The 23,714-nt window shown below is 47.1% G+C and overlaps 1 protein-coding gene across 2 annotated transcripts in view; it reads left to right on the forward strand.

The window, feature by feature from the left end:
• LTBP1 (latent transforming growth factor beta binding protein 1) overlaps nucleotides 1-23,714 on the forward strand; it is a 332,339-nt gene that overhangs the window by 228,142 nt on the left and 80,483 nt on the right. For both annotated transcript variants that reach the window (XM_069954510.1, XM_069954509.1), the window contains 9 exons: nucleotides 2,267-2,461; nucleotides 3,482-3,498; nucleotides 10,507-10,582; nucleotides 15,026-15,124; nucleotides 16,909-17,034; nucleotides 19,551-19,676; nucleotides 19,927-20,049; nucleotides 21,210-21,329; nucleotides 22,412-22,537. In XM_069954510.1, the coding sequence (XP_069810611.1) occupies nucleotides 2,267-2,461; nucleotides 3,482-3,498; nucleotides 10,507-10,582; nucleotides 15,026-15,124; nucleotides 16,909-17,034; nucleotides 19,551-19,676; nucleotides 19,927-20,049; nucleotides 21,210-21,329; nucleotides 22,412-22,537 (1,008 nt within the window). The remainder of the gene's footprint in view (nucleotides 1-2,266; nucleotides 2,462-3,481; nucleotides 3,499-10,506; nucleotides 10,583-15,025; nucleotides 15,125-16,908; nucleotides 17,035-19,550; nucleotides 19,677-19,926; nucleotides 20,050-21,209; nucleotides 21,330-22,411; nucleotides 22,538-23,714) is intronic.

Raw genomic sequence — 23,714 nt, forward strand, 5'->3', positions numbered from 1 at the left:
ATGTGGTATATAATGTATAGTAACTGTATAACCCTGATAACACAGCAGCTGGATATGTGATATATAAGTTACTGTACAGTATAGCAGCATGTGGTATATAATGTATAGTAACTGTATAACCCTGATAACACTGCAGCAGCTTAATATGTGATATATAAGTTACTGTACAGTATAGCAGCATGTGGTGTATAATGTATAGTAACTGTATAACCCTGATAACACTGCAGCTGGATATGTGATATATAAGTTACTGTACAGTATAGCAGCATGCGGTGTGTAATGTATAGTAACTGGATAACACAGCAGCAGCTGGATATATGATATATAAGTTACTGTACAGTATAGCAGCATGTGGTATATAATGTATAGTAACTGTATAACCATGATAACTCTGCAGCAGCTGGATATGTGATATATAAGTTACTGTACACTATAGCAATCACCATGTGGTGTATAATGTATAGTAACTATATAACCCTGATAACACTGCAGCTATCAGGATGGGGCTGCAGATCCCCATAATGCAGTAGTGTAGTACAACAGGCTAGAAGAGAGAAGCAGGGCTGCTGTCAGAGGTCTGTGTGGTCATATGACAGCAATGAGGAAGGGGGTGTGTTCAGCATGGACCAATCAGGAAGTGAGAGTCACAGAGTTGTGCAGGAGGACAGTGACAGAAACCTCTCTGTACAGCAGTGTGTATAGCTAAGTGTGAGTGCAGGCACATCATAACAGCAGTGTGTATAGCTCAGTGTGAGTGCGGGCACATTATAGCAGCAGTGTGTATAGCTGAGTGTGAGTGCAGGCACATTATAGCATCAGTGTGTATAGCTGAGTGTAAGTGCAGGCACATTATAGTAGGAATGGAGAGGATGGGGAACAGAAGGGCTGACAGACTGCAGGGAGCATGAAGGAATGAGCAGGGCATAAGTGGGCACATACATGCAGCACTCTCTGTCCGGGGAGAGAGGGGTTACAGCTATGAAGAGATTACCTCCGCAGTCCTGTCCCCTGATGCAAGCCCCAGCCTGAAGTGGATCTGCTTTGATTTGGAAGGTGAGGGAGACTTCCTGGGTCAGAGTACAGGGCTGTAGACCCCGCTATGCAAAACTGTGAGCTCTTATACCAAAACGCTCCTAAACCAAGTTACTCTTACACCAAGGTACCACTGTATATATATGGCGTGTGTGTGTGTGTGTATGTATTTATATATATGTACTTGATAGTTTTAGTTGTGTTGCGGCTGATGGAAAATGTTAGAGTTTGGGAATGTTCTATACAGATGAGTTCTACAGTGAAGCTTTGTCAGGTCGGTCACTGCCCAGATGGGTTTAATCCATTGCAGATCCGTTAGGCGAGTATTGATGGTGATTTTACTAAACCTCCTGATTGCCGCCATTGGGGAGCACATTATTGTTTCCGCTAATAGAGAGCGGCGGTCCGTAGCAATCCATCATACCCAGCCTGTACCTCACTGTGTATACCTCCTCATGAGAACAACGTTATACAGAACTCCGGTTTCCTCTCCGAGTCCCAGAACGCAACGTCTCAGCGACTTGTCGGGTAAATTCAATAGATTTGACTCGTAGGAAAATATATGGTGTATCATATATGGTGGTGACATCCATGGATGATAAGTTACGTAGCTTTGTAATATACTTTGGACTTATCAGAAACTTTTCTGGCATATGGTGAACGCTAACCTGCCTTACAATGTCATGAGAGAAAACATTAAAGGAGAACTCTGTCCACAACTACAAATCTGGTGCTGGGAACATAATGTATACTTGCCTATCCCTGTGCCCCCGCAGCCCCTCATCACCAATCACAGACCCCCGCCGCCTCTTCTAGCTCCTGCTCCTCTGACATCACTGCCTGTTCAGCCAATCAGTGATTGGGGCGGGACACCTCTGCAATCACTGACTGACTGATATATAGAGAATAGATAGCAGCCCCACTCTGTAACACGGCGGTGATCTTGGTATATGGAAGGACTTGCGGGTCACTGTGGAGTGCCCTTAAGGATATGCTGGAGACTTCAAACTTTTACAATCTTCAAAAAAAGAAAAAGTAAAAGGCACTCACCACTTTTGTGACTTTTTTATTGCTGCTTCACAGCACAAGAAATCATGATGTGGATTGCAGTCGGCATGGACGCCCCATGCCTCAGCACTGGCAATGTCATTATGTCATAAAACAGAATCCAAAGCCAATTTATAATACAGTGTTTTGCTTTTTTTTCTTCCTTTTTTTTCCCCCATTTTTACAGCGGCTTTCAAGCAGATCTGTCCTGGTGGTATGGGCTACACGGTCCCAGTGCTGCGGGGTCCGCATCCTCCCAGAACCTATACTGTGCAGCCTCCCATCAGAACCACCCTGCAGCCGGTCATTACGAGAGAGGAGCCTGTAGAAGCCCTATCTGTGTCCCATGGAAATGACGCTGAAGTCAATGGAAGAGATGATGGTACGTCCTCACTATACAGACGGCTAAAGCTTCCATCTACCATATCAGGTCTATGTCCCCTATCGTGTCTATATACCGTATCGTGTCTATGTCCCCTATCAGGTCTTTGTACCCCATCAGGTCTATGTCCCCCATCAGGTCTATGTCCCCCATCAGGTCTTTGTACCCCATCAAGTCTATGTCCCCCATCAGGTCTATGTACATTATCGTGTCTCTTTACCCTATCGTGTCTATGTACCCTATCGTGTCTATGTACCCTATCATGTCTATGTACATTATTGTGTCTATGTACCCTATCATGTCTATGTACATTATTGTGTCTCTTTACCCTATTGTGTCTATGTCCCCTATCATGTCTATGTACCCTATCATGTCTATGTACCTTATCATGTCTATGTACCTTATCATGTCTATGTACATTATTGTGTCTATGTACCCTATCATGTCTATGTACCTTATCATGTCTATGTACCTTATCATGTCTATGTACATTATTGTGTCTCTTTACCCTATTGTGTCTATGTCCCCTATCATGTCTATGTACCCTATCATGTCTATGTACCCTATCATGTCTATGTACCTTATCATGTCTATGTACCCTATCATGTCTATGTACATTATTGTGTCTATGTACCCTATCATGTCTATGTACCTTATCATGTCTATGTACCTTATCATGTCTATGTACCTTATCATGTCTATGTACCTTATCATGTCTATGTACCTTATCATGTCTATGTACCCTATCATGTCTATGTCCCCTATCATGTCTATGTACCCTATCATGTCTATGTACCCTATCATGTCTATGTACATTATTGTGTCTATGTACCCTATCATGTCTATGTACCTTATCATGTCTATGTCCCCTATCATGTCTATGTACATTATTGTGTCTATGTACCCTATCATGTCTATGTACATTATTGTGTCTATGTACCCTATCATGTCTATGTACCCCATCATAGTAGTCTATAAGAAATCTATTATATTATAATATGTCTTTCTTTTCCTTTTTAGATGGTGTTACAGATCAGGTAAAGAGCTTGTATATCGCGCTAGTGTTATGGTTCAGTGTGTTATAGTCCCTTACCGCTCACATTACCGTCATTCTTATCTATTGTCATGTCTCTTCTTTCTGCCCTAAATTTCAGTTGGTGGCCTGTTATTAGGATGGTGATCAGTACTGGGTCTGGGTGGTTATTAGGATGGTGATCAGTACTGGGTCTGGGTGGTTATTAGGATGGTGATCAGTACTGGGTCTGGGTGGTTATTAGGATGGTGATCAGTACTGGGTCTGGGTGGTTATTAGGATGGTGATCAGTACTGGGTGGTTATTAGGATGGTGATCAGTACTGGGGGGTTATTAGGATGGTGATCAGTACTGGGTGGTTATTAGGATGGTGATCAGTACTGGGGGGTTATTAGGATGGTGATCAGTACTGGGGGGTTATTAGGATGGTGATCAGTACTGGGGGGTTATTAGGATGGTGATCAGTATTGGGTCTGGGTGGTTATTAGGATGGTGATCAGTACTGGGGGGTTATTAGGATGGTGATCAGTACTGGGTCTGGGTGGTTATTAGGATGGTGATCAGTACTGGGGGGTTATTAGGATGGTGATCAGTACTGGGGGGTTATTAGGATGGTGATCAGTACTGGGTGGTTATTAGGATGGTGATCAGTACTGGGCGGTTATTAGGATGGTGATCAGTACTGGGTCTGGGTGGTTATTAGGATGGTGATCAGTACTGGGTGGTTATTAGGATGGTGATCAGTACTGGGTGGTTATTAGAATGGTGATCAGTACTGGGGGGTTATTAGGATGGTGATCAGTACTGGGGGGTTATTAGGATGGTGATCAGTACTGGGGGGTTATTAGGATGGTGATCAGTACTGGGGGGTTATTAGGATGGTGATCAGTACTGGGCGGTTATTAGGATGGTGATCAGTACTGGGGGGTTATTAGGATGGTGATCAGTACTGGGCGGTTATTAGGATGGTGATCAGTACTGGGTGGTTATTAGGATGGTGATCAGTACTGGGTCTGGGTGGTTATTAGGATGGTGATCAGTATTGGGTGGTTATTAGGATGGTGATCAGTACTGGGGGGTTATTAGGATGGTGATCAGTACTGGGTGGTTATTAGGATGGTGATCAGTACTGGGCGGTTATTAGGATGGTGATCAGTATTGGGTGGTAATTAGGATGGTGATCAGTACTGGGTGGTTATTAGGATGGTGATCAGTACTGGGCGATTTTTAGGATGGTGATCAGTACTGGGCGGTTATTAGGATGGTGATCAGTACTGGGCGGTTATTAGGATGGTGATCAGTACTGGGCGGTTATTAGGATGGTGATCAGTACTGGGCGGTTATTAGGATGGTGATCAGTACTGGGTGGTTATTAGGATGGTGATCAGTACTGGGTGGTTATTAGGATGTGATCAGTACTGGGTCTGGGTGGTTATTAGGATGGTGATCAGTACTGGGTGGTTATTAGGATGGTGATCAGTATTGGGTCTGGGTGGTTATTAGGATGGTGATCAGTACTGGGTGGTTATTAGGATGGTGATCAGTACTGGGTGGTTATTAGGATGGTGATCAGTACTGGGTGGTTATTAGAATGGTGATCAGTACTGGGTGGTTATTAGGATGGTGATCAGTACTGGGGGGTTATTAGGATGGTGATCAGTACTGGGTGGTTATTAGGATGGTGATCAGTACTGGGTGGTTATTAGGATGGTGATCAGTACTGGGGGGTTATTAGGATGGTGATCAGTACTGGGTCTGGGTGGTTATTAGGATGGTGATCAGTACTGGGTGGTTATTAGGATGGTGATCAGTACTGGGGGGTTATTAGGATGGTGATCAGTACTGGGTGGTTATTAGGGTGGTGATCAGTACTGGGCGGTTATTAGGATGGTGATCAGTACTGGGTGGTTATTAGGATGGTGATCAGTACTGGGGGGTTATTAGGATGGTGATCAGTACTGGGCGGTTATTAGGATGGTGATCAGTACTGGGTGGTTATTAGGATGGTGATCAGTACTGGGTGGTTATTAGGATGGTGATCAGTACTGGGTGGTTATTAGGATGGTGATCAGTACTGGGGGTTATTAGGATGGTGATCAGTACTGGGCGGTTATTAGGATGGTGATCAGTACTGGGCGGTTATTAGGATGGTGATCAGTACTGGGTGGTTATTAGGATGGTGATCAGTACTGGGGGTTATTAGGATGGTGATCAGTACTGGGCGGTTATTAGGATGGTGATCAGTACTGGGCGGTTATTAGGATGGTGATCAGTACTGGGTGGTTATTAGGATGGTGATCAGTACTGGGGGGTTATTAGGATGGTGATCAGTATTGGGTGGTTATTAGGATGGTGATCAGTACTGGGCGGTTATTAGGATGGTGATCAGTACTGGGTGGTTATTAGGATGGTGATCAGTACTGGGCGGTTATTAGGATGGTGATCAGTACTGGGGGGTTATTAGGATGGTGATCAGTACTGGGCGGTTATTAGGATGGTGATCAGTACTGGGTGGTTATTAGGATGGTGATCAGTACTGGGTGGTTATTAGGATGGTGATCAGTATTGGGTGGTTATTAGGATGGTGATCAGTACTGGGCGGTTATTAGGATGGTGATCAGTATTGGGGGGTTATTAGGATGGTGATCAGTACTGGGTGGTTATTAGGATGGTGATCAGTACTGGGTGGTTATTAGGATGGTGATCAGTACTGGGTGGTTATTAGGATGGTGATCAGTACTGGGGGGTTATTAGGATGGTGATCAGTACTGGGTGGTTATTAGGATGGTGATCAGTACTGGGCGGTTATTAGGATGGTGATCAGTACTGGGCGGTTATTAGGATGGTGATCAGTACTGGGCGGTTATTAGGATGGTGATCAGTACTGGGTGGTTATTAGGATGGTGATCAGTACTGGGGGGTTATTAGGATGGTGATCAGTACTGGGGGGTTATTAGGATGGTGATCAGTACTGGGCGGTTATTAGGATGGTGATCAGTACTGGGGGGTTATTAGGATGGTGATCAGTACTGGGGGGTTATTAGGATGGTGATCAGTACTGGGTGGTTATTAGGATGGTGATCAGTACTGGGTGGTTATTAGGATGGTGATCAGTACTGGGGGGTTATTAGGATGGTGATCAGTACTGGGGGGTTATTAGGATGGTGATCAGTATTGGGTGATTATTAGGATGGTGATCAGTACTGGGTGGTTATTAGGATGGTGATCAGTACTGGGGGGTTATTAGGATGGTGATCAGTACTGGGGGGTTATTAGGATGGTGATCAGTACTGGGTCCGGGCCTGAGTCTGAGAAATGAGAAAAGTTTTGGTCTTGGTCTGAGTGTTTGCACCGTTACCGATCAGGGGAATGAACCGAGAGAAGACGGCACTTGTTTTGTCTGCATATTAGTCACGGCAGCGTGCAAACCGCACAGTGTGAACAGGTGTGAGTGGAGTGCTGGCTATTCCTTGGCTTTTTATGTCTCTGTGATGTCAGAAGTTATCTCTGATGATAGCAACACTTAAAGGGAAAGCACCAAAGACACAAATTCACATATCCCTGTATGCCTATAGGAGGCGGGCACCCATTATATAGCTATGGCCGGCAGGGTGGGATTCCTGTACACCTATAGGATGTGGGCACTCAGTATATAGCTATGGCCGGCAGGGTGGGATTCCTGTACACCTATAGGAGGCGGGCACCCATTATATAGCTATGGCCGGCAGGGTGGGATTCCTATAGGATGTGGGCACTCATTATATAGCTATGGCCGGCAGGGTGGGATTCCTATAGGATGTGGGCACTCATTATATAGCTATGGCCGGCAGGGTGGGATTCCTGTACACCTATAGGATGTGGGCACTCATTATATAGCTATGGCCGGCAGGGTGGGATTCCTGTACACCTATAGGATGTGGGCACTCAGTATATAGCTATGGCCGGCAGGGTGGGATTCCTGTACACCTATAGGATGTGGGCACTCATTATATAGCTATGGCCGGCAGGGTGGGATTCCTATAGGATGTGGGCACTCATTATATAGCTATGGCCGGCAGGGTGGGATTCCTGTACACCTATAGGATGTGGGCACTCAGTATATAGCTATGGCCGGCAGGGTGGGATTCCTATAGGATGTGGGCACTCATTATATAGCTATGGCTGGCAGGGTGGGATTCCTATAGGATGTGGGCACTCATTATATAGCTATGGCCGGCAGGGTGGGATTCCTATAGGATGTGGGCACTCATTATATAGCTATGGCCGGCAGGGTGGGATTCCTATAGGATGCGGGCACTCATTATATAGCTATGGCCGGCAGGGTGGGATTCCTATAGGATGCGGGCACTCATTATATAGCTATGGCCGGCAGGGTGGGATTCCTATAGGATGTGGGCACTCATTATATAGCTATGGCTGGCAGGGTGGGATTCCTATAGGATGTGGGCACTCATTATATAGCTATGGCTGGCAGGGTGGGATTCCTGTACACCTATAGGATGCGGGCACTCATTATATAGCTATGGCCGGCAGGGTGGGATTCCTATAGGATGCGGGCACTCATTATATAGCTATGGCCGGCAGGGTGGGATTCCTATAGGATGTGGGCACTCATTATATAGCTATGGCTGGCAGGGTGGGATTCCTATAGGATGTGGGCACTCATTATATAGCTATGGCTGGCAGGGTGGGATTCCTATAGGATGTGGGCACTCATTATATAGCTATGGCTGGCAGGGTGGGATTCCTATAGGATGTGGGCACTCATTATATAGCTATGGCTGGCAGGGTGGGATTCCTGTAGGATGTGGGCACTCAGTATATAGCTATTGATATGCTGCACAGTGATCACCATTTCTCTTGTTTCTCTGCTGCACGCCGCACAATGCTCAGTAAGTATCCGCTTACCGTCCCTTGTTGCTCCCGGAATGTTAAGTAAGAACTAGAGATGAGCGACGCTGATGGAAATTTGTTTTGTGATCTTCGTGAATTTTCAGTCAATCTTGTTAATATTCATGAATCGAATCTTTATGAATTTCATTAAGGGTGCCTTCACACGTACCGTATCGCTGCGTATTTAACTCTGCGTTTTTATAGCTGCGTGTCTGGTGCGATTTTTACATGCGAGTTTTGATTTTCACATGCCAAAACTATAGTAGTTTCAGTACTGGGACTATGAAGCCCCTACTCCACGGAGCTGCGGCTGCAGATCGCTGCTATCACAGTCATTTGTACTTCAACATGTAGAAAGAAAACGACAGAGAACAATCCGCCAACATTGTACATGTCAGCTGATCGTTACCTTCTATTACACAAATACAGCAGATAATTGATTCATGTAATGGTAATGGGGCCTTTACAAAAGGAGGAAGTTGTCAAAGCATGTTGTTGTTGTTGTTGTTGTTGTTGTTGTTGTTGTTGTTGTAAAAGTGTCAAAAATCGGAAAATCACTATTTTAATAAAAAGTCAATCATCCAATTTTGGCCATTCCTCTCCTCTCTGTCCCTATATCGCTCTGTTAGTCTCTTCCTGCTCTGTTGTAACTACCTGCTGCATCCTGCTCTCTCCTTTCTTCTTTTCTTCTCTCCTCTCTTCTTTTCTCCTCTCTTTTCTCCTCTTCTCTCTTCTCCTCTCCCCTCCTCTCTGTCCCTATATCGCTCTGTTAGTCTCTTCCTGCTCTGTTGTAACTACCTGCTGAATCCTGCTCTCTCCTTTCTTCTTTTCTTCTCTCCTCTCTTCTTTTCTCCTCTCTTTTCTCCTCTTCTCTCTTCTCCTCTCCCCTCCTCTCTGTCCCTATATCCCTCTGTTAGTCTCTTCCTGCTCTGTTGTAACTACCTGCTGCATCCTGCTCTCTCCTTTCTTCTTTTCTTCTCTCCTCTCTTCTTTTCTCCTCTCTTTTCTCCTCTTCTCTCTTCTCTTCTCCTCTCCCCTCCTCTCTGTCTCTATATCCCTCTGTTAGTCTCTCCCTGCTGCACTGCTGTAACTGCCTGCTGCATCCTGCTCTCTCCTCTCTTCTTTTCCTCCCTTCTCCTTTCCTTCCCTCTCTTCTCATCTCCTCTCCTCCCCTCTCTTCTCCTCTCCTTTCCCCTCCTCTCTATTCCAACATATCTCTGTAAAGCCCCTATTGCACAGCACAACTGTAAAAGTGCCTTTAGTCTCTCCCTGCTCTGCTCTCACTGCCTGCTGTCATCCTGCTCTCTCCTATCCTCTCACCTTCTTTCTGTCCCTATATCGCTCTATTAGTCTCTCCCTGCTCTGCTCTCCCCTGCTGCCATCCTTCTCTCTCCCCCACACACAGCCGACTGGCCACCTCCTTATATGGGGGGGAGGAGCTGACATCACAGAGGGGCATACAGCTAATTGGACAGGTGCTAGGGATTGTGGTTAATCCCTTTCTCCCACCCAGTCGCTCTCCAGACAGCATGTGCAGCTGCCATTTTGTTTTGTTTTTTTCCGAATTTCCTTAACGACTCGGTGGGTATTCAGTTAGATGAACGAAGCAAACTGACATTGCGATTTGCAGTAAATTTTGATTTGCCGGATTTGCTTTGGTCATCTCTAGTAATAACCATCAGAGCTTATTATATGATTGTAAATGCTCCTTATTCACTGCATGGGATATATATTGTGTCTGGAGATAAATGCATGTGATGAACCTGGAAGGCAGGACATAGAAGTAATTCAGAAATAATGCAGCCTTTCCTGTAAAGGGGTTCTCCAGCACTACAAAAACATGGCACAGGGACAGCACAGTTCTTGTCTCCAGTTTGGGTGCAGATTTTGTAGCTCATTTCCATTGAAGTGAATGGAGCTTAATGGCAAACTGCACCTGACCTGGAGACAAGAGCAATGCTGTCTCTGGGAGAGAGCAGCCATGTTTTTATAAGACTGGAGAACCCATTTAAGCACTGTCATTGCATTATTGGGATATCATGGACTCACCCACATGTGATGGGTTAGATGCAGTCACTATTATCCTCCAAACACTACTGAGTCTTTATTTCTGCTTTAGGACTTTGATGATGGAGGACAACAGCTTCAAGTGTCACCTGGAATTTCCACAATAAAATTAGATCCACGCTATCCAGGTAATAATAAAGCTTCTGGCTTCTGGCATAGTGAGATGGATATGGAAACTATTCTCCCCAATAGTAATCCTCCATTATCACCATGGTTCTCCCCAATAGTAATCTCCGGTTATCACCGTGGTTCTCCCCGGTAGTAGTCTCAGTTATCACCATGGTACTCCCCGGTAATAGTGTAATAGTCTCAGTTATCACCATGGTACCCCCCGGTAGTAATCTCCTGTTATCACCATGGTACTCCCCTGTAGTAATCTCTTGTTATCACCATGGTATTCCCCAGTAGTAATCTCCTGTTATCACCATGGTATTCCCCAGTAGTAATCTCCTGTTATCACCATGGTATTCCCCAGTAGTAATCTCCTGTTATCACCATGGTACTCCCCTGTAGTAATCTCCTGTTATTACCATGGAACCCCCCGGTAGTAATCTCTTGTTATCACCATGGTATTCCCCAGTAGTAATCTCCTGTTATCACCATGGTATTCCCCAGTAGTAATATCCTGTTATCATCATGGTACTCACCGGTAGTAATCTCCCGTTACCACCATGGTACTCCCCTGTAGTAATCTCCCGTTATCACCATGGTACTCCCCTATAGTAATCTCCCGTTATCACCATGGTACTTCCCGGTAGTAGTCTCAGTTATCACCATGGTACTCCCTTGGTATACAGGTTTGTATAACCAATCCCTGCTAACAGGAGACATCTCAGATGATTGGAGAACAGCCAATGTTATACCAATCCACAAGAAGGGGAATAGAGAAGAGCCCAGTAACTACAGGCCAGTGAGCCTGACATCTGTAGTAGTGAAAATGATGGAAACTCTTCTAAAAAAAGAAGATAATAGATCACCTAAGAATCAACAATTTGATTGATCCAAACCAGCATGGCTTTACTGAGGGCCGATCATGTCAGAATAATCTCATTGATTTCTTTGGTTATGCCACAAAAGTGCTGGATGAAGGTGGTGCTGTGGATATCGCCTATCTGGACTTCAGCAAAGACGCAGATACAGGTCCCCATAAAGAGCTGATAGAGAAGTTGGAGAAAATTGGACTTAATCCCTGGATAGTTCAGTGGATTTGTGGTTGGCTGAAGGATAGATATCAGAGGGTTGTTGTTAATGGTGAATATTCTGAGCAGAGACTGGTTACACGTGGTGTGCCACAGGGGTCTGTTCTGGGTCCTATTCTTTTTAATATGTTTGTAAGTGACATAGGAGAAGGGTTGGTAGGTAAGGATAGTGACATAGGTGAAGGGTTGGTGGGTAAGGATAGTGACATAGGAGAAGGGTTGGTGGGTAAGGATAGTGACAGGAGAAGGGTTGGTGGGTAAGGATAGTGACATAGGAGAAGGGTTGGTGGGTAAGGATAGTGACATAGGAGAAGGGTTGGTAGGTAAGGATAGTGACATAGGTGAAGGGTTGGTGGGTAAGGATAGTGACATAGGAGAAGGGTTGGTGGGTAAGGATAGTGACAGGAGAAGGGTTGGTGGGTAAGGATAGTGACATAGGAGAAGGGTTGGTGGGTAAGGATAGTGACATAGGAGAAAGGTTGGTAGGTAAGGATAGTGACATAGGAGAAGGGTTGATAGGTAAGGATAGTGACATAGGAGAAGGGTTGGTGGGTAAGGATAGTGACATAGGAGAAGGGTTGGTAGGTAAGGATAGTGACATAGGAGAAGGTTTGGTAGGTAAGGATAGTGACATAGGAGAAGGGTTGGTAGGTAAGGATAGTGACATAGGAGAAGGGTTGGTAGGTAAGAATAGTGACATAGGAGAAGGTTTGGTAGGTAAGGATAGTGACATAGGAGAAGGGTTGGTAGGTAAGGATAGTGACATAGGAGAAGGGTTGGTAGGTAAGGATAGTGACATTGGAGAAGGTTTGGTAGATACGGATAGTGACATAGGAGAAGGGTTGGTGGGTAAGGATAGTGACATAGGAGAAGGTTTGGTAGGTAAGGATAGTGACATAGGAGAAGGGTTGGTGGGTAAGGATAGTGACATTGGAGAAGGGTTGGTAGGTAAGGATAGTGACATTGGAGAACGGTTGGTAGGTAAGGATAGTGACATAGGAGAAGGGTTGGTAGGTAAGGATAGTGACATAGGAGAAGGGTTGGTAGATAAGGATAGTGACATAGGAGAAGGGTTGGTGGGTAAGGATAGTGACATAGGAGAAGGGTTGGTGGGTAAGGATAGTGACATAGGAGAAGGGTTGGTGGGTAAGGATAGTGACATAGGAGAAGGGTTGGTGGGTAAGGATAGTGACATAGGAGAAGGGTTGGTGGGTAAGGATAGTGACATAGGAGAAGGTTTGGTAGGTAAAGTTTGTCTGTTGCTGACGACACAAAAGTGTGCAATAGGGTTGATATTCCTGGAGGAGTCAGTAATATGGAAAATGATTTAGCTTTGCTATCTAAGTGTCCAAACAGTGGAAATTGAAGTTTAACGTTTCCAACTGTAAAATAATGCACTTAGGGAGGAGGAATCCTCTATCCGAGTATCACACCGGCAGTTCTGTGTTGGAAAAGACTTCAGAAGAGAAGGATTTAGGGGTAGTGATATCTGACAGCCTTAAAGTGAGTCACCAGTGCAACCAGGCGGTGGGGAAAGCTAATCGTATGCTGGAGTGTATATATATATATATATATATATATATATATATATATATATATATATATATAATGGTATGCTGGGGTGTATATATATATATATATATAATGGTATGCTGGGCTGTATATATATTTATATATATATATATATATATATATAATGGTATGCTGGGGTGTATATATATATATATTGGTATGCTGGGGTGTATAGCTAGAGGTATAACCAGTAGGAAGAGAGAGATTGTGATCCCGCTGTATAGAGCTCTGGTGAGGCCACATCTGTATACTGTGTCCAGTTCCGAAGACCTCACCTGAAAAAGGACATTGATAAAATTGAACGGGTCCAAAGACGGGCCACAAAAATGGTGGAGGGTGTGAGGGATAAACCATATCAGGAAAGACTTTAAGATTTGAATCTGTATAGTCTGGAGGAAAGAAGGGAAAGGGGGGACATGATGGAAACCTTTAAGTATGTTAAAGGACTAAATAAGGTTCAGGAGGGAAGTGTTTTTAGTAAAAAACAACTGAGCTCAAGAACAAGAGGAGACAGTGAGAGGTTAGTTGGGGAAAAGATCAGAAGCAATGTAAGAAAATATTATTTTACTGAAAGAGTAGTAGATACCTGGAACAAACTTCCAGCAGAGGTGGTTGGTAAATCTACAATAACAGAATTTAAACGCGGCTGGGATAAACATACATCTATCCTAAGATAAAAAGAAAATACTAAAAGGGCAGACTAGATGGACCCAGTGGTCTTTTTCTGATGACAATCTTCTATGTTTCTATCTTCAGTTATCACCATGGTACTCCCCGGTAGTAATCTCTGGTTTTCACTATAGTACTCACTGGTAGTAATCTCCTGCTATCACCATGGTACTCCCTGATAGTAATCTCCTGTTATCACCATGGTACTTCACAGTAGTAGTCTCAGTTATCACCATGGTTCTCCCTAATAGTAATCCGCAGTTATTATTATGGTACTCCCTGGTAGTAATCTCTGGTTATCACAATGGTAGTCCCCGTTAGTAATCTCCTGTTATCACCATGGTGCTCCCCGTTAGTAATCTCCTGTTATCACCATGGTGCTCCCCGGTAGTAATCTCCTGTTATCACCATGGTACTCCTTTGGTAGTAGTTTCCGTTATCACCGTGGTACCCCCCGATAGTAATCTTCACTTGTCACCATGGTACTCCCTGGTAGTAATCTCCAGTTATCACCATGGTACTCTCCAGTAGTAATCTCCAGTTTTCCCCATGGTACTCCCTGTTAGTAGTCTTAGTTATCACCATGGTACTCCCCTGTAGTAATCTGCCGCTATCACAATGGTTTTCCCTGGTAGTAATCTCCTGTTATCACCATGGTACTCCCTGGTAGTAGTCTTAGTTACCCTCATGGTACTCCCTGGTAGTAGTCTTAGTTACCCTCATGGTACTCCCTGGTAGTAACCTTCCGCTATCACCATGATTCTCCCTGGTAGTAATCTCCCGCTATCACCATGGTACTCCCTGGTAGTAGTCTTAGTTACCCTCATGGTACTCCCTGGTAGTAACCTTCCGCTATCACCATGATTCTCCCTGGTAGTAATCTCCCGTTATCACCCTGGTACTCCCCTGTAGTAGTCTTGGTTATCCTCATGGTACTCCCTGGTAGCCTGCTGTATTTGTGTATGCAGCTGACTATCTGTGATGTTGGGGGGGTCTATAGATTACACCATAAATAATGTTTCTACCCACAATTCCACTTCCTTTTTCTTTGTAATCTGTAAATCTTAACTCAATAGGAAATATTACCATGATTATAATGGTTATAACGGTTGTCTTATATCTGCATTGTAGTCGTTGTAGAAAAGTCGTCCCCGCCCGTGCCGGTAGAAATCGCCCCTGACGTTTCCAAGTCGAGTGAAAGTCAAGTTATTGCACCGACCCAAGTTACAGGTAGGTTGTGAATGTTCTCCCTGCTGACATATATACTGGTACTCCGGCTATGTGCGGCAGTGCGGCCCCCACTACTCCCATAGATCCATGGCTGTGGGCTGTCCTCTGCAATGCCTCTGTGGAACTAATGGGAAATATTTTTATTAAAGTTTTTAATACTGTACTGACATGGTTAGCCACAAACCATACAAGAAACGGCACAAACCCTCCAACAAAGAGAACTCCAGCGATTCCTTAGACGTGTGCAGTTATAGTAAATCACCCAAAAATTAAGAAAGGGGGGGGACTAAGGGTGGGAGGGTGAAGGGATTGTGGGGGGGGGCTAAGGGTGGGAGGGTGATGGGATTGTGGGGGGGGGGGACTAAGGGTGAGAGGGTGAAGGGATTGTGGGGGGGGCTAAGGGTGGGAGGGTGAAGGGATTGTGGGGGGGGACTAAGGGTGGAGGGGGACTAAGGGTGGGAGGGTGAAGGGATTGTGGGGGGGGGGCTAAGGGTGGGAGGGTGAAGGGATTGTGGGGGGGGGACTAAGGGTGGGAGGGTGAAGGGATTGTGGGGGGGGGACTAAGGGTGAGAGGGTGAAGGGATTGTGGAGGGGGGCTAAGGGTGGGAGGGTGAAGGGATTGTGGGGGGGGGGGACTAAGGGTGGGGGGGGGACTAAGGGTGGGAGGGTGAAGGGATTGTGGGGGGGGGGCTAAGGGTGGGAGGGTGAAGGGATTGTGGGGGGGGGACTAAGGGTGGGAGGGTGAAGGGATTGTGGGGGGGGGGACTAAGGGTGGGAGGGTGAAGGGATTGTGGGGGGGGGACTAAGGGTGGGGGGGGGACTAAGGGTGGGAGGGTGAAGGGATTGTGGCCGGGGGGACTAAGGGTGGGAGGGTGAAGGGATTGTGGGGGGGTCTAAGGGTGGGAGGGTGAAGGGATTGTGGGGGGGGGGGACTAAGGGTGGGAGGGTGAAGGGATTGTGGGGGGGGGACTAAGGGTGGGAGGGTGAAGGGATTGTGGGGGGGGGGGCTAAGGGTGGGAGGGTGAAGGGATTGGGGGGGGGACTAAGGGTGGGAGGGTGAAGGGATTGGGGGGGGGCTAAGGGTGGGAGGGTGAAGGGATTGTGGGGGGGGGGAGGAAGGGGGGACAGTTATTTAACATCAAAGCACTAGAATATTAAAACAATAGAATAGATGTAAGATGCTACCATAGTATAGATGCTGCCATAGTATAGATGCTGCCATAGTATAGATGCTGCCGTAGTATAGATGCTGCCGTAGTATAGATGCTGCCATAGTATAGATGCTACCATAGTATAGATGCTGCCATAGTATAGATGCTGCCGTAGTATAGATGCTGCCATAGTATAGATGCTGCCGTAGTATAGATGCTGCCGTAGTATAGATGCTGCCGTAGTATAGATGCTGCCGTAGTATAGATGCTGCCATAGTATAGATGCTGCCATAGTATAGATGCTGCCGTAGTATAGATGCTGCCGTAGTATAGATGCTGCCATAGTATAGATGCTGCCATAGTATAGATGCTGCCGTAGTATAGATGCTGCCATAGTATAGATGCTACCATAGTATAGATGCTGCCATAGTATAGATGCTGCCATAGTATAGATGCTGCCATAGTATAGATGCTGCCATAGTATAGATGCTGCCATAGTATAGATGCTGCCGTAGTATAGATGCTGCCGTAGTATAGATGCTGCCGTAGTATAGATGCTGCCATAGTATAGATGCTATCGTAGATGCTATAATATCACATAAGCTGATTTTTCTGTTTCTTCTGTGTCACTAGAAGTCAATGAATGTATAGTGGACCCCGATATCTGTGGAGAAGGGTTCTGCGTCAACCTACCGGTGGGGTATCTGTGCGTCTGCCACGAAGGATACAAGAGGAATGAGAATCAGACCAGATGTGTTGGTAAGGTCGTCGCCGCCTGTCAGCGTGTGGATTAGGACAGAGATTTTCGATGTGTCTGGTCACTGTGTATCCCACCGCACAATGGACTATACAAGTGTATAACTGTGCCACCATGGCAGACGATTGGTTTTCTTAATATAAAGTGAAAGGTGTTTCTGGTCATACAGAATGTTTTATGGTGTAAGGTGCTGTAAAAAGGAAGAAGACACCACATTTACCGGCCCTGATCCCCGCAGCTTCTGATGGCTCTAATGGCTCCCCCCCCCCCCCCATCCTGCCTGCTCCTGGGTATTCCTGCAGGAAATAACCGCTTCACCAGTCATAGGCCCAGGCAGGCGACCACTTATAGGCCCAGGCAGGCGACCACTTATAGGCCCAGGCAGGCGACCACTTATAGGCCCAGGCAGGGTACCACTTATAGGCCCAGGCAGGCGACCACTTATAGGCCCAGGCAGGGTACCACTTATAGGCCCAGGCAGGCGACCACTTATAGGCCCAGGCAGGCGACCACTTATAGGCCCAGGCAGGCGACCACTTATAGGCCCAGGCAGGCGACCACTTATAGGCCCAGGCAGGCGACCACTTATAGGCCCAGGCAGGCGACCACTTATAGGCCCAGGCAGGCGACCACTTATAGGCCCAGGCAGGCGACCACTTATAGGCCCAGGCAGGCGACCACTTATAGGCCCAGGCAGGCGACCACTTATAGGCCCAGGCAGGGTACCACTTATAGGCCCAGGCAGGCGACCACTTATAGGCCCAGGCAGGCGACCACTTATAGGCCCAGGCAGGCGACCACTTATAGGCCCAGGCAGGCGACCACTTATAGGCCCAGGCAGGCGACCACTTATAGGCCCAGGCAGGCGACCACTTATAGGCCCAGGCAGGCGACCACTTATAGGCCCAGGCAGGCGACCACTTATAGGCCCAGGCAGGCGACCACTTATAGGCCCAGGCAGGCGACCACTTATAGGCCCAGGCAGGCGACCACTTATAGGCCCAGGCAGGCGACCACTTATAGGCCCAGGCAGGCGACCACTTATAGGCCCAGGCAGGCGACCACTTATAGGCCCAGGCAGGCGACCACTTATAGGCCCAGGCAGGCGACCACTTATAGGCCCAGGCAGGCGACCACTTATAGGCCCAGGCAGGCGACCACTTATAGGCCCAGGCAGGCGACCACTTATAGGCCCAGGCAGGCGACCACTTATAGGCCCAGGCAGGTGACCACTTATAGGCCCAGGCAGGTGACCACTTATAGGCCCAGGCAGGTGACCACTTATAGGCCCAGGCAGGTGACCACTTATAGGCCCAGGCAGGTGACCACTTATAGGCCCAGGCAGGTGACCACTTATAGGCCCAGGCAGGTGACCACTTATAGGCCCAGGCAGGTGACCACTTATAGGCCCAGGCAGGTGACCACTTATAGGCCCAGGCAGGTGACCACTTATAGGCCCAGGCAGGTGACCACTTATAGGCCCAGGCAGGTGACCACTTATAGGCCCAGGCAGGTGACCACTTATAGGCCCAGGCAGGTGACCACTTATAGGCCCAGGCAGGTGACCACTTAACCACTTATAGGCCCAGGCAGGTGACCACTTAACCACTTATAGGCCGAGGCAGGTGACCTCTTAACCAATCACTGGCCCAGGCAGGTGACCTCTTAACCAGTCATAGGCTGAGGCAGGTGACTACTTAACCAATCACTGGCTGAGGCAGGTGACTGCTTAACCAATCACAGACTGAGGCAGGTGACCGCTTAACCAGTCATAGGCCCAGGCAGGTGACCGCTTAAGCAGTCATAGGCCCAGGCAGGTGACCGCTTAACCAGTCACAGGCCCAGGCAGGTGACCGCTTAACCAGTCACAGGCCCAGACAGGTGACCACTTAGCCAGTCATAGGGCCAGGCAGGTGACAGCTGCAACCGGTGATTGTGGGGCAATTGCTGCAAGAACAAATGGCAGGGAGGACCATGGACTGGATGTTATGGGAATATAGTATAGTGTTTACCTGTCCTCCTGAGTTGGAGAACAAGCTGTATGTTGGGCTTATGTTTGCACATCCATTCCCTCGTTGTTGGGGAAGACCTGTGGCATCTCCTGACCTATCCGTTCTGCAACGTCGTCTTATCCGAGTTTAGTCATTCCTCTCTCGTTCTTACAAGGAGCATACATGGAGAGCAGCTGACACTGGCTGTAGATTGGGAGAGAAGCATACATAAGGCAGGGAGAATCACATGGTCTGTATACTAGAGAGAAAGCAGAGCAGCCCCCGCAGGCCTCACATCGGCATTGATTACAGGGAGGATTATACAGATGTGACCCTACAGGCCGGCGGCTGCAGATCATGGACTCTATGGATATCAATGACCCAAGCCTAGTGTAACATTGTGAGGGAAGCAGTCATATATGTAATATATATGTCACTTTATTTAGTACATTTTTTATGGGTTGGGGTTTAATGTTCCAGTTTTACAATAACTTATTGTGTATGAATAACTCTTATTATTTCCATAGATATAAATGAGTGCATAGAAAACCGCGGCCTCTGCCCGAATGGCCGATGTGAGAACACTGATGGAAGCTATCTCTGCATCTGTTCAGCTGGATATATGGCTAATGGACAGGGAACGGACTGTGTCGGTATGTTGGTAGTATGAAGACTGATGACTGTTACTATGGACCTGACACTGGCGTCAGCTATTAGGCACTAAGGGCACCCAATAAGCGGGCATCCAAAGTGGCCTCCAGCCCAGCATGCCTTATATATATCCTACTGCAATTGGATTGGTTGCTCTTTCCAGAATCATCGTCTTCCTCCTTAACATTGTGGTCTCTGCGATGAGATCTCTTTTATCACCAATGTATTTAGAGTTTTTTTCTTTTGCTTCAGATGTGAACGAGTGCTTGAAGCCAGACGTGTGTCCAGACGGGCTTTGTATTAACACTGTGGGATCGTTCCGCTGTCACTACTGCGACACTGGATTCCGCATGAACAGAAGAGGACAGTGTGAAGGTAAGCGGCTTGGGGATGAGACGGCGGTGGTGTTACTGGTCACCGATCACAAGGGGGTCTTACACTTCAGCTCTCTGTAGCTCTCTGTAGCTCTCTGTAGCTCTCTGTGGCTCTCTGTGGCTCTCTATATCTCTCTCTAGCTCTCTATAGGATAAACTCTGCCTTTCCGGTTTCTTGCCCATTCTCTCAGAAGTAACGCCAGCGTCTGCCACACGGTAATGGGACGTTACACTGGAGAAGTATCTGTGGATATCTTATTGGAATGATTCTATAATAAGAACTCAGGGAGAACAGTGAAAAATTCCAATGGAGTACTCATTTATGAGTCTCCATTGATTGTCCCATACAAAATTTAAATATGCAAAAAAAGGGGTCCGTGGAGCCTCAGTTACGAGTCTCAAAACACGGGAATAGCCAGATATCCCTCTCTCCAGAGAAGGAAGCCCATTGCCAAGGGGCGCCTCCTAGTGGGGAGAGCACCAAACCACCCTGATACGTAGTCCCTCAGGTCCTCACTCTGTTGCGAGCTTTAGGACCTAAATAGGGAAACACCAGGGTGGCCCCTGTGACTTGGCAATGGGCTTCCTTCTCTGGAGAGAGGGATATCTGGCTATTCCCGTGTTTTGAGACTCGTAACTGAGGCTCCACGGACCCCTTTTTTTGCATATTTAAATTTTGTATGGGACAATCAATGGAGACTCATAAATGAGTACTCCATTGGATTTTTCCGCTGTTCTCCCTGAGTTCAGTGATTGTTGTGTTTTGTTGGTCTATTTATCATTGCCCCAGTAGCCAGAATCCTGCTCCACACTGATGAGGGGCAAATACCCCGAAACTGCAGTCCGTGGATGGAAGCCCGGCCTTGGTAACCCTTGTCTTATGTCGTTATACTCGCCACAGAGTTAGACTTTGACTCACAGGGGCCACCCTGGTGTTTCCCTATTTAGGTCCTAAAGCTCGCAACAGAGTGAGGACCTGAGGGACTACGTATCAGGGTGGTTTGGTGCTCTCCCCACTAGGAGGCGCCCTTTGGCAATGGGCTTCCTTCTCTGGAGAGAGGGATATCTGGCTATTCCCGTGTTTTGAGACTCGTAACTGAGGCTCCACGGACCCTTTTTTTGCATATTATGATTCTATAATAAATCTGGCTGTTTTGGCAGATATCGATGAATGTTTGGAGCCGACCACGTGTCCGTATGACAGATGTGTCAATAGCCCCGGCTCGTTTACGTGTGTTCCCTGTCCGGATGGATACAGAGGATCTAATGGGCGCTGTTACGGTAAGCTCACTATGCTGCCGCCGGTAAGGTGGAAGAGATGCCGCTCACTACAAGGATACAGCGTTACTTCATTATGTTTAAATCCTAGTATTGCTCAGATTAGTATAACACAGGGGGGCTGTACATTCCCCAAAAATTAAGGTGTCTTTATGTATTGAGTATTGATGTGCATGGTAGGTGGAGAGATGAGAGGGCATTGCCTGATGTATATGGCTTCCTAGGACAGATTGACATAAACCTGATTACAGCTGTGGAGCTTTCTGTAACTACAGATGAGTGGAGGACTGAGCTCCTAACTAGAGACTCCAGCATGCTCGAATACTGGTGGGGGGATAAGTTGGATGCAGCTCCGGGAGTTCTGGGTAACATGATTTCAGGGCTCCCTAGGGCTGCATCCAACTGTCACCCCCTGTATTCAGATGGCGAGCGACGGCACTCAGGCCTGCTGGAGTCACACTCATCTCCTTACATAGCATTGGATGTTAGGGTTAATGGAACACATACATGGCTGCTACCCTGGCTGCTAGAAAGGTAAAGACAGACCGGATTCTGTTACACAGCAGTCTAGTTTTCCTGACATCACTGAGGGCGCAGTCACATATGTGGCAGTACTGTAAGGATTGATAAACCATGCCAGGAGGTCCGTGAATCTGGTCTGCTGCACAACTCCCATGCAAGGACCATATTCTGGAAGGTGTGAACGCGCCCTTATAGCACCAAATGGAAGGTACAGCTCAGCCTCTAAGAAACGTCTGGTAAGATGGAGACAATCTGTAAACCCTCCCAGCCGGGCAGTAAACGCTCCTCACGCCACTTTCCGCCTCTCAGATACGTAGTCTCTAATATTAAATAGTGTCTTGTGCGTTTTAATAAGGCCAGAAAACCCATCAGCTTTTCCTTGATGAGCGTTTCAGACAAATAGGAAAATAGAAAGCAGATTTTGTTTCCGACCTCGACTGAAACTAAATGAGCTGGCACCGCGGCCGTCCATAATGAGAGGGACGTTGCTACATGTCTGCACATTGGTACCTCATGGTTTGGGCTTTTCTTTTCACTGATCTCATAGTTTGTTTATTTTGTAGACATCGATGAATGCCAAGAAGACGCTTCGCTGTGCGCCAACGGCGACTGCTCTAATCTGGAGGGATCGTACATGTGCACGTGCCGTACGGGATATGAAGCAACCTCGGACAGCAAACAGTGCATCGGTAATAACATGCTCCCCTTAAGCTTGACATGGGCTGTATCCGTGTCTTCTTGGGCTGTATCCGTGTCTTCTTGGGCTGTATCCCCGTCTTCATGGGCTGTATCCCCGTCTTCATGGGCTGTATCCCCGTCTTCATGGGCTGTATCCCCGTCTTCATGGGCTGTATCCCCGTCTTCATGGGCTGTATCCCCGTCTTCATGGGCTGTATCCGTGTCTTCATGGGCTGTATCCCCGTCTTCATGGGCTGTATCCGTGTCTTCATGGGCTGTATCCCCGTCTTCATGGGCTGTATCCCCGTCTTCATGGGCTGTATCCGTGTCTTCTTGGGCTGTATCCGTGTCTTCATGGGCTGTATCCCTGTCTTCATGGGCTGTATCCCCGTCTTCATGGGCTGTATCCCCGTCTTCATGGGCTGTATCCCCGTCTTCATGGGCTGTATCCCCGTCTTCATGGGCTGTATCCCCGTCTTCATGGGCTGTATCCCCGTCTTCATGGGCTGTATCCCCGTCTTCATGGGCTGTATCCCCGTCTTCATGGGCTGTATCCCCGTCTTCATGGGCTGTATCCCCGTCTTCATGGGCTGTATCCCCGTCTTCATGGGCTGTATCCCCGTCTTCATGGGCTGTATCCCCGTCTTCATGGGCTGTATCCCCGTCTTCATGGGCTGTATCCCTTTATGTGCTGTATTGCTGTATGCGTTGGTGCCAGAACAATCCTTAGTAATAGTTTAGTGTAATGTGGCCTTAAGACTATTGCAGAGGTGATCGGCTGACAGGAATTGTGGTCCTTTTCCTGGATATGGAGCCGTTACTGATCCCTCCTGATCATTTGCTCTTCTCCTTACACGATGCAATCTTATCCTTAAAGGGGTAGTGCACCAAAAAAAAAATTCTTTCAAATCAACTGCTGCCATGAAGTGCCAGAGATTTGTAATTTACTTTTATTAAAAAATCTCAAGCCTTCCAGTACTTATCAGCTGCTGTGTGTCCAGCAGGAAGTGGTGTTTTCTTTCCTGTCTGACACAGTACTCTCTGTTGCCTCCTCTGTCCATGTCAGGAACTGTCCGGAGAAGGAGCAAATCCCCATAGAAAACCTCTCCTGCTCTCCAGACTGGAAATAATACCACTTCCTGCTGGGCATATAGTAGCTGATAAGTACTGGAAGGCTTGAGATTTTTT

The sequence above is a fragment of the Dendropsophus ebraccatus genome, chromosome 15, assembly GCF_027789765.1.
Source record: "Dendropsophus ebraccatus isolate aDenEbr1 chromosome 15, aDenEbr1.pat, whole genome shotgun sequence".
NCBI lineage: Eukaryota > Metazoa > Chordata > Amphibia > Anura > Hylidae > Dendropsophus > Dendropsophus ebraccatus.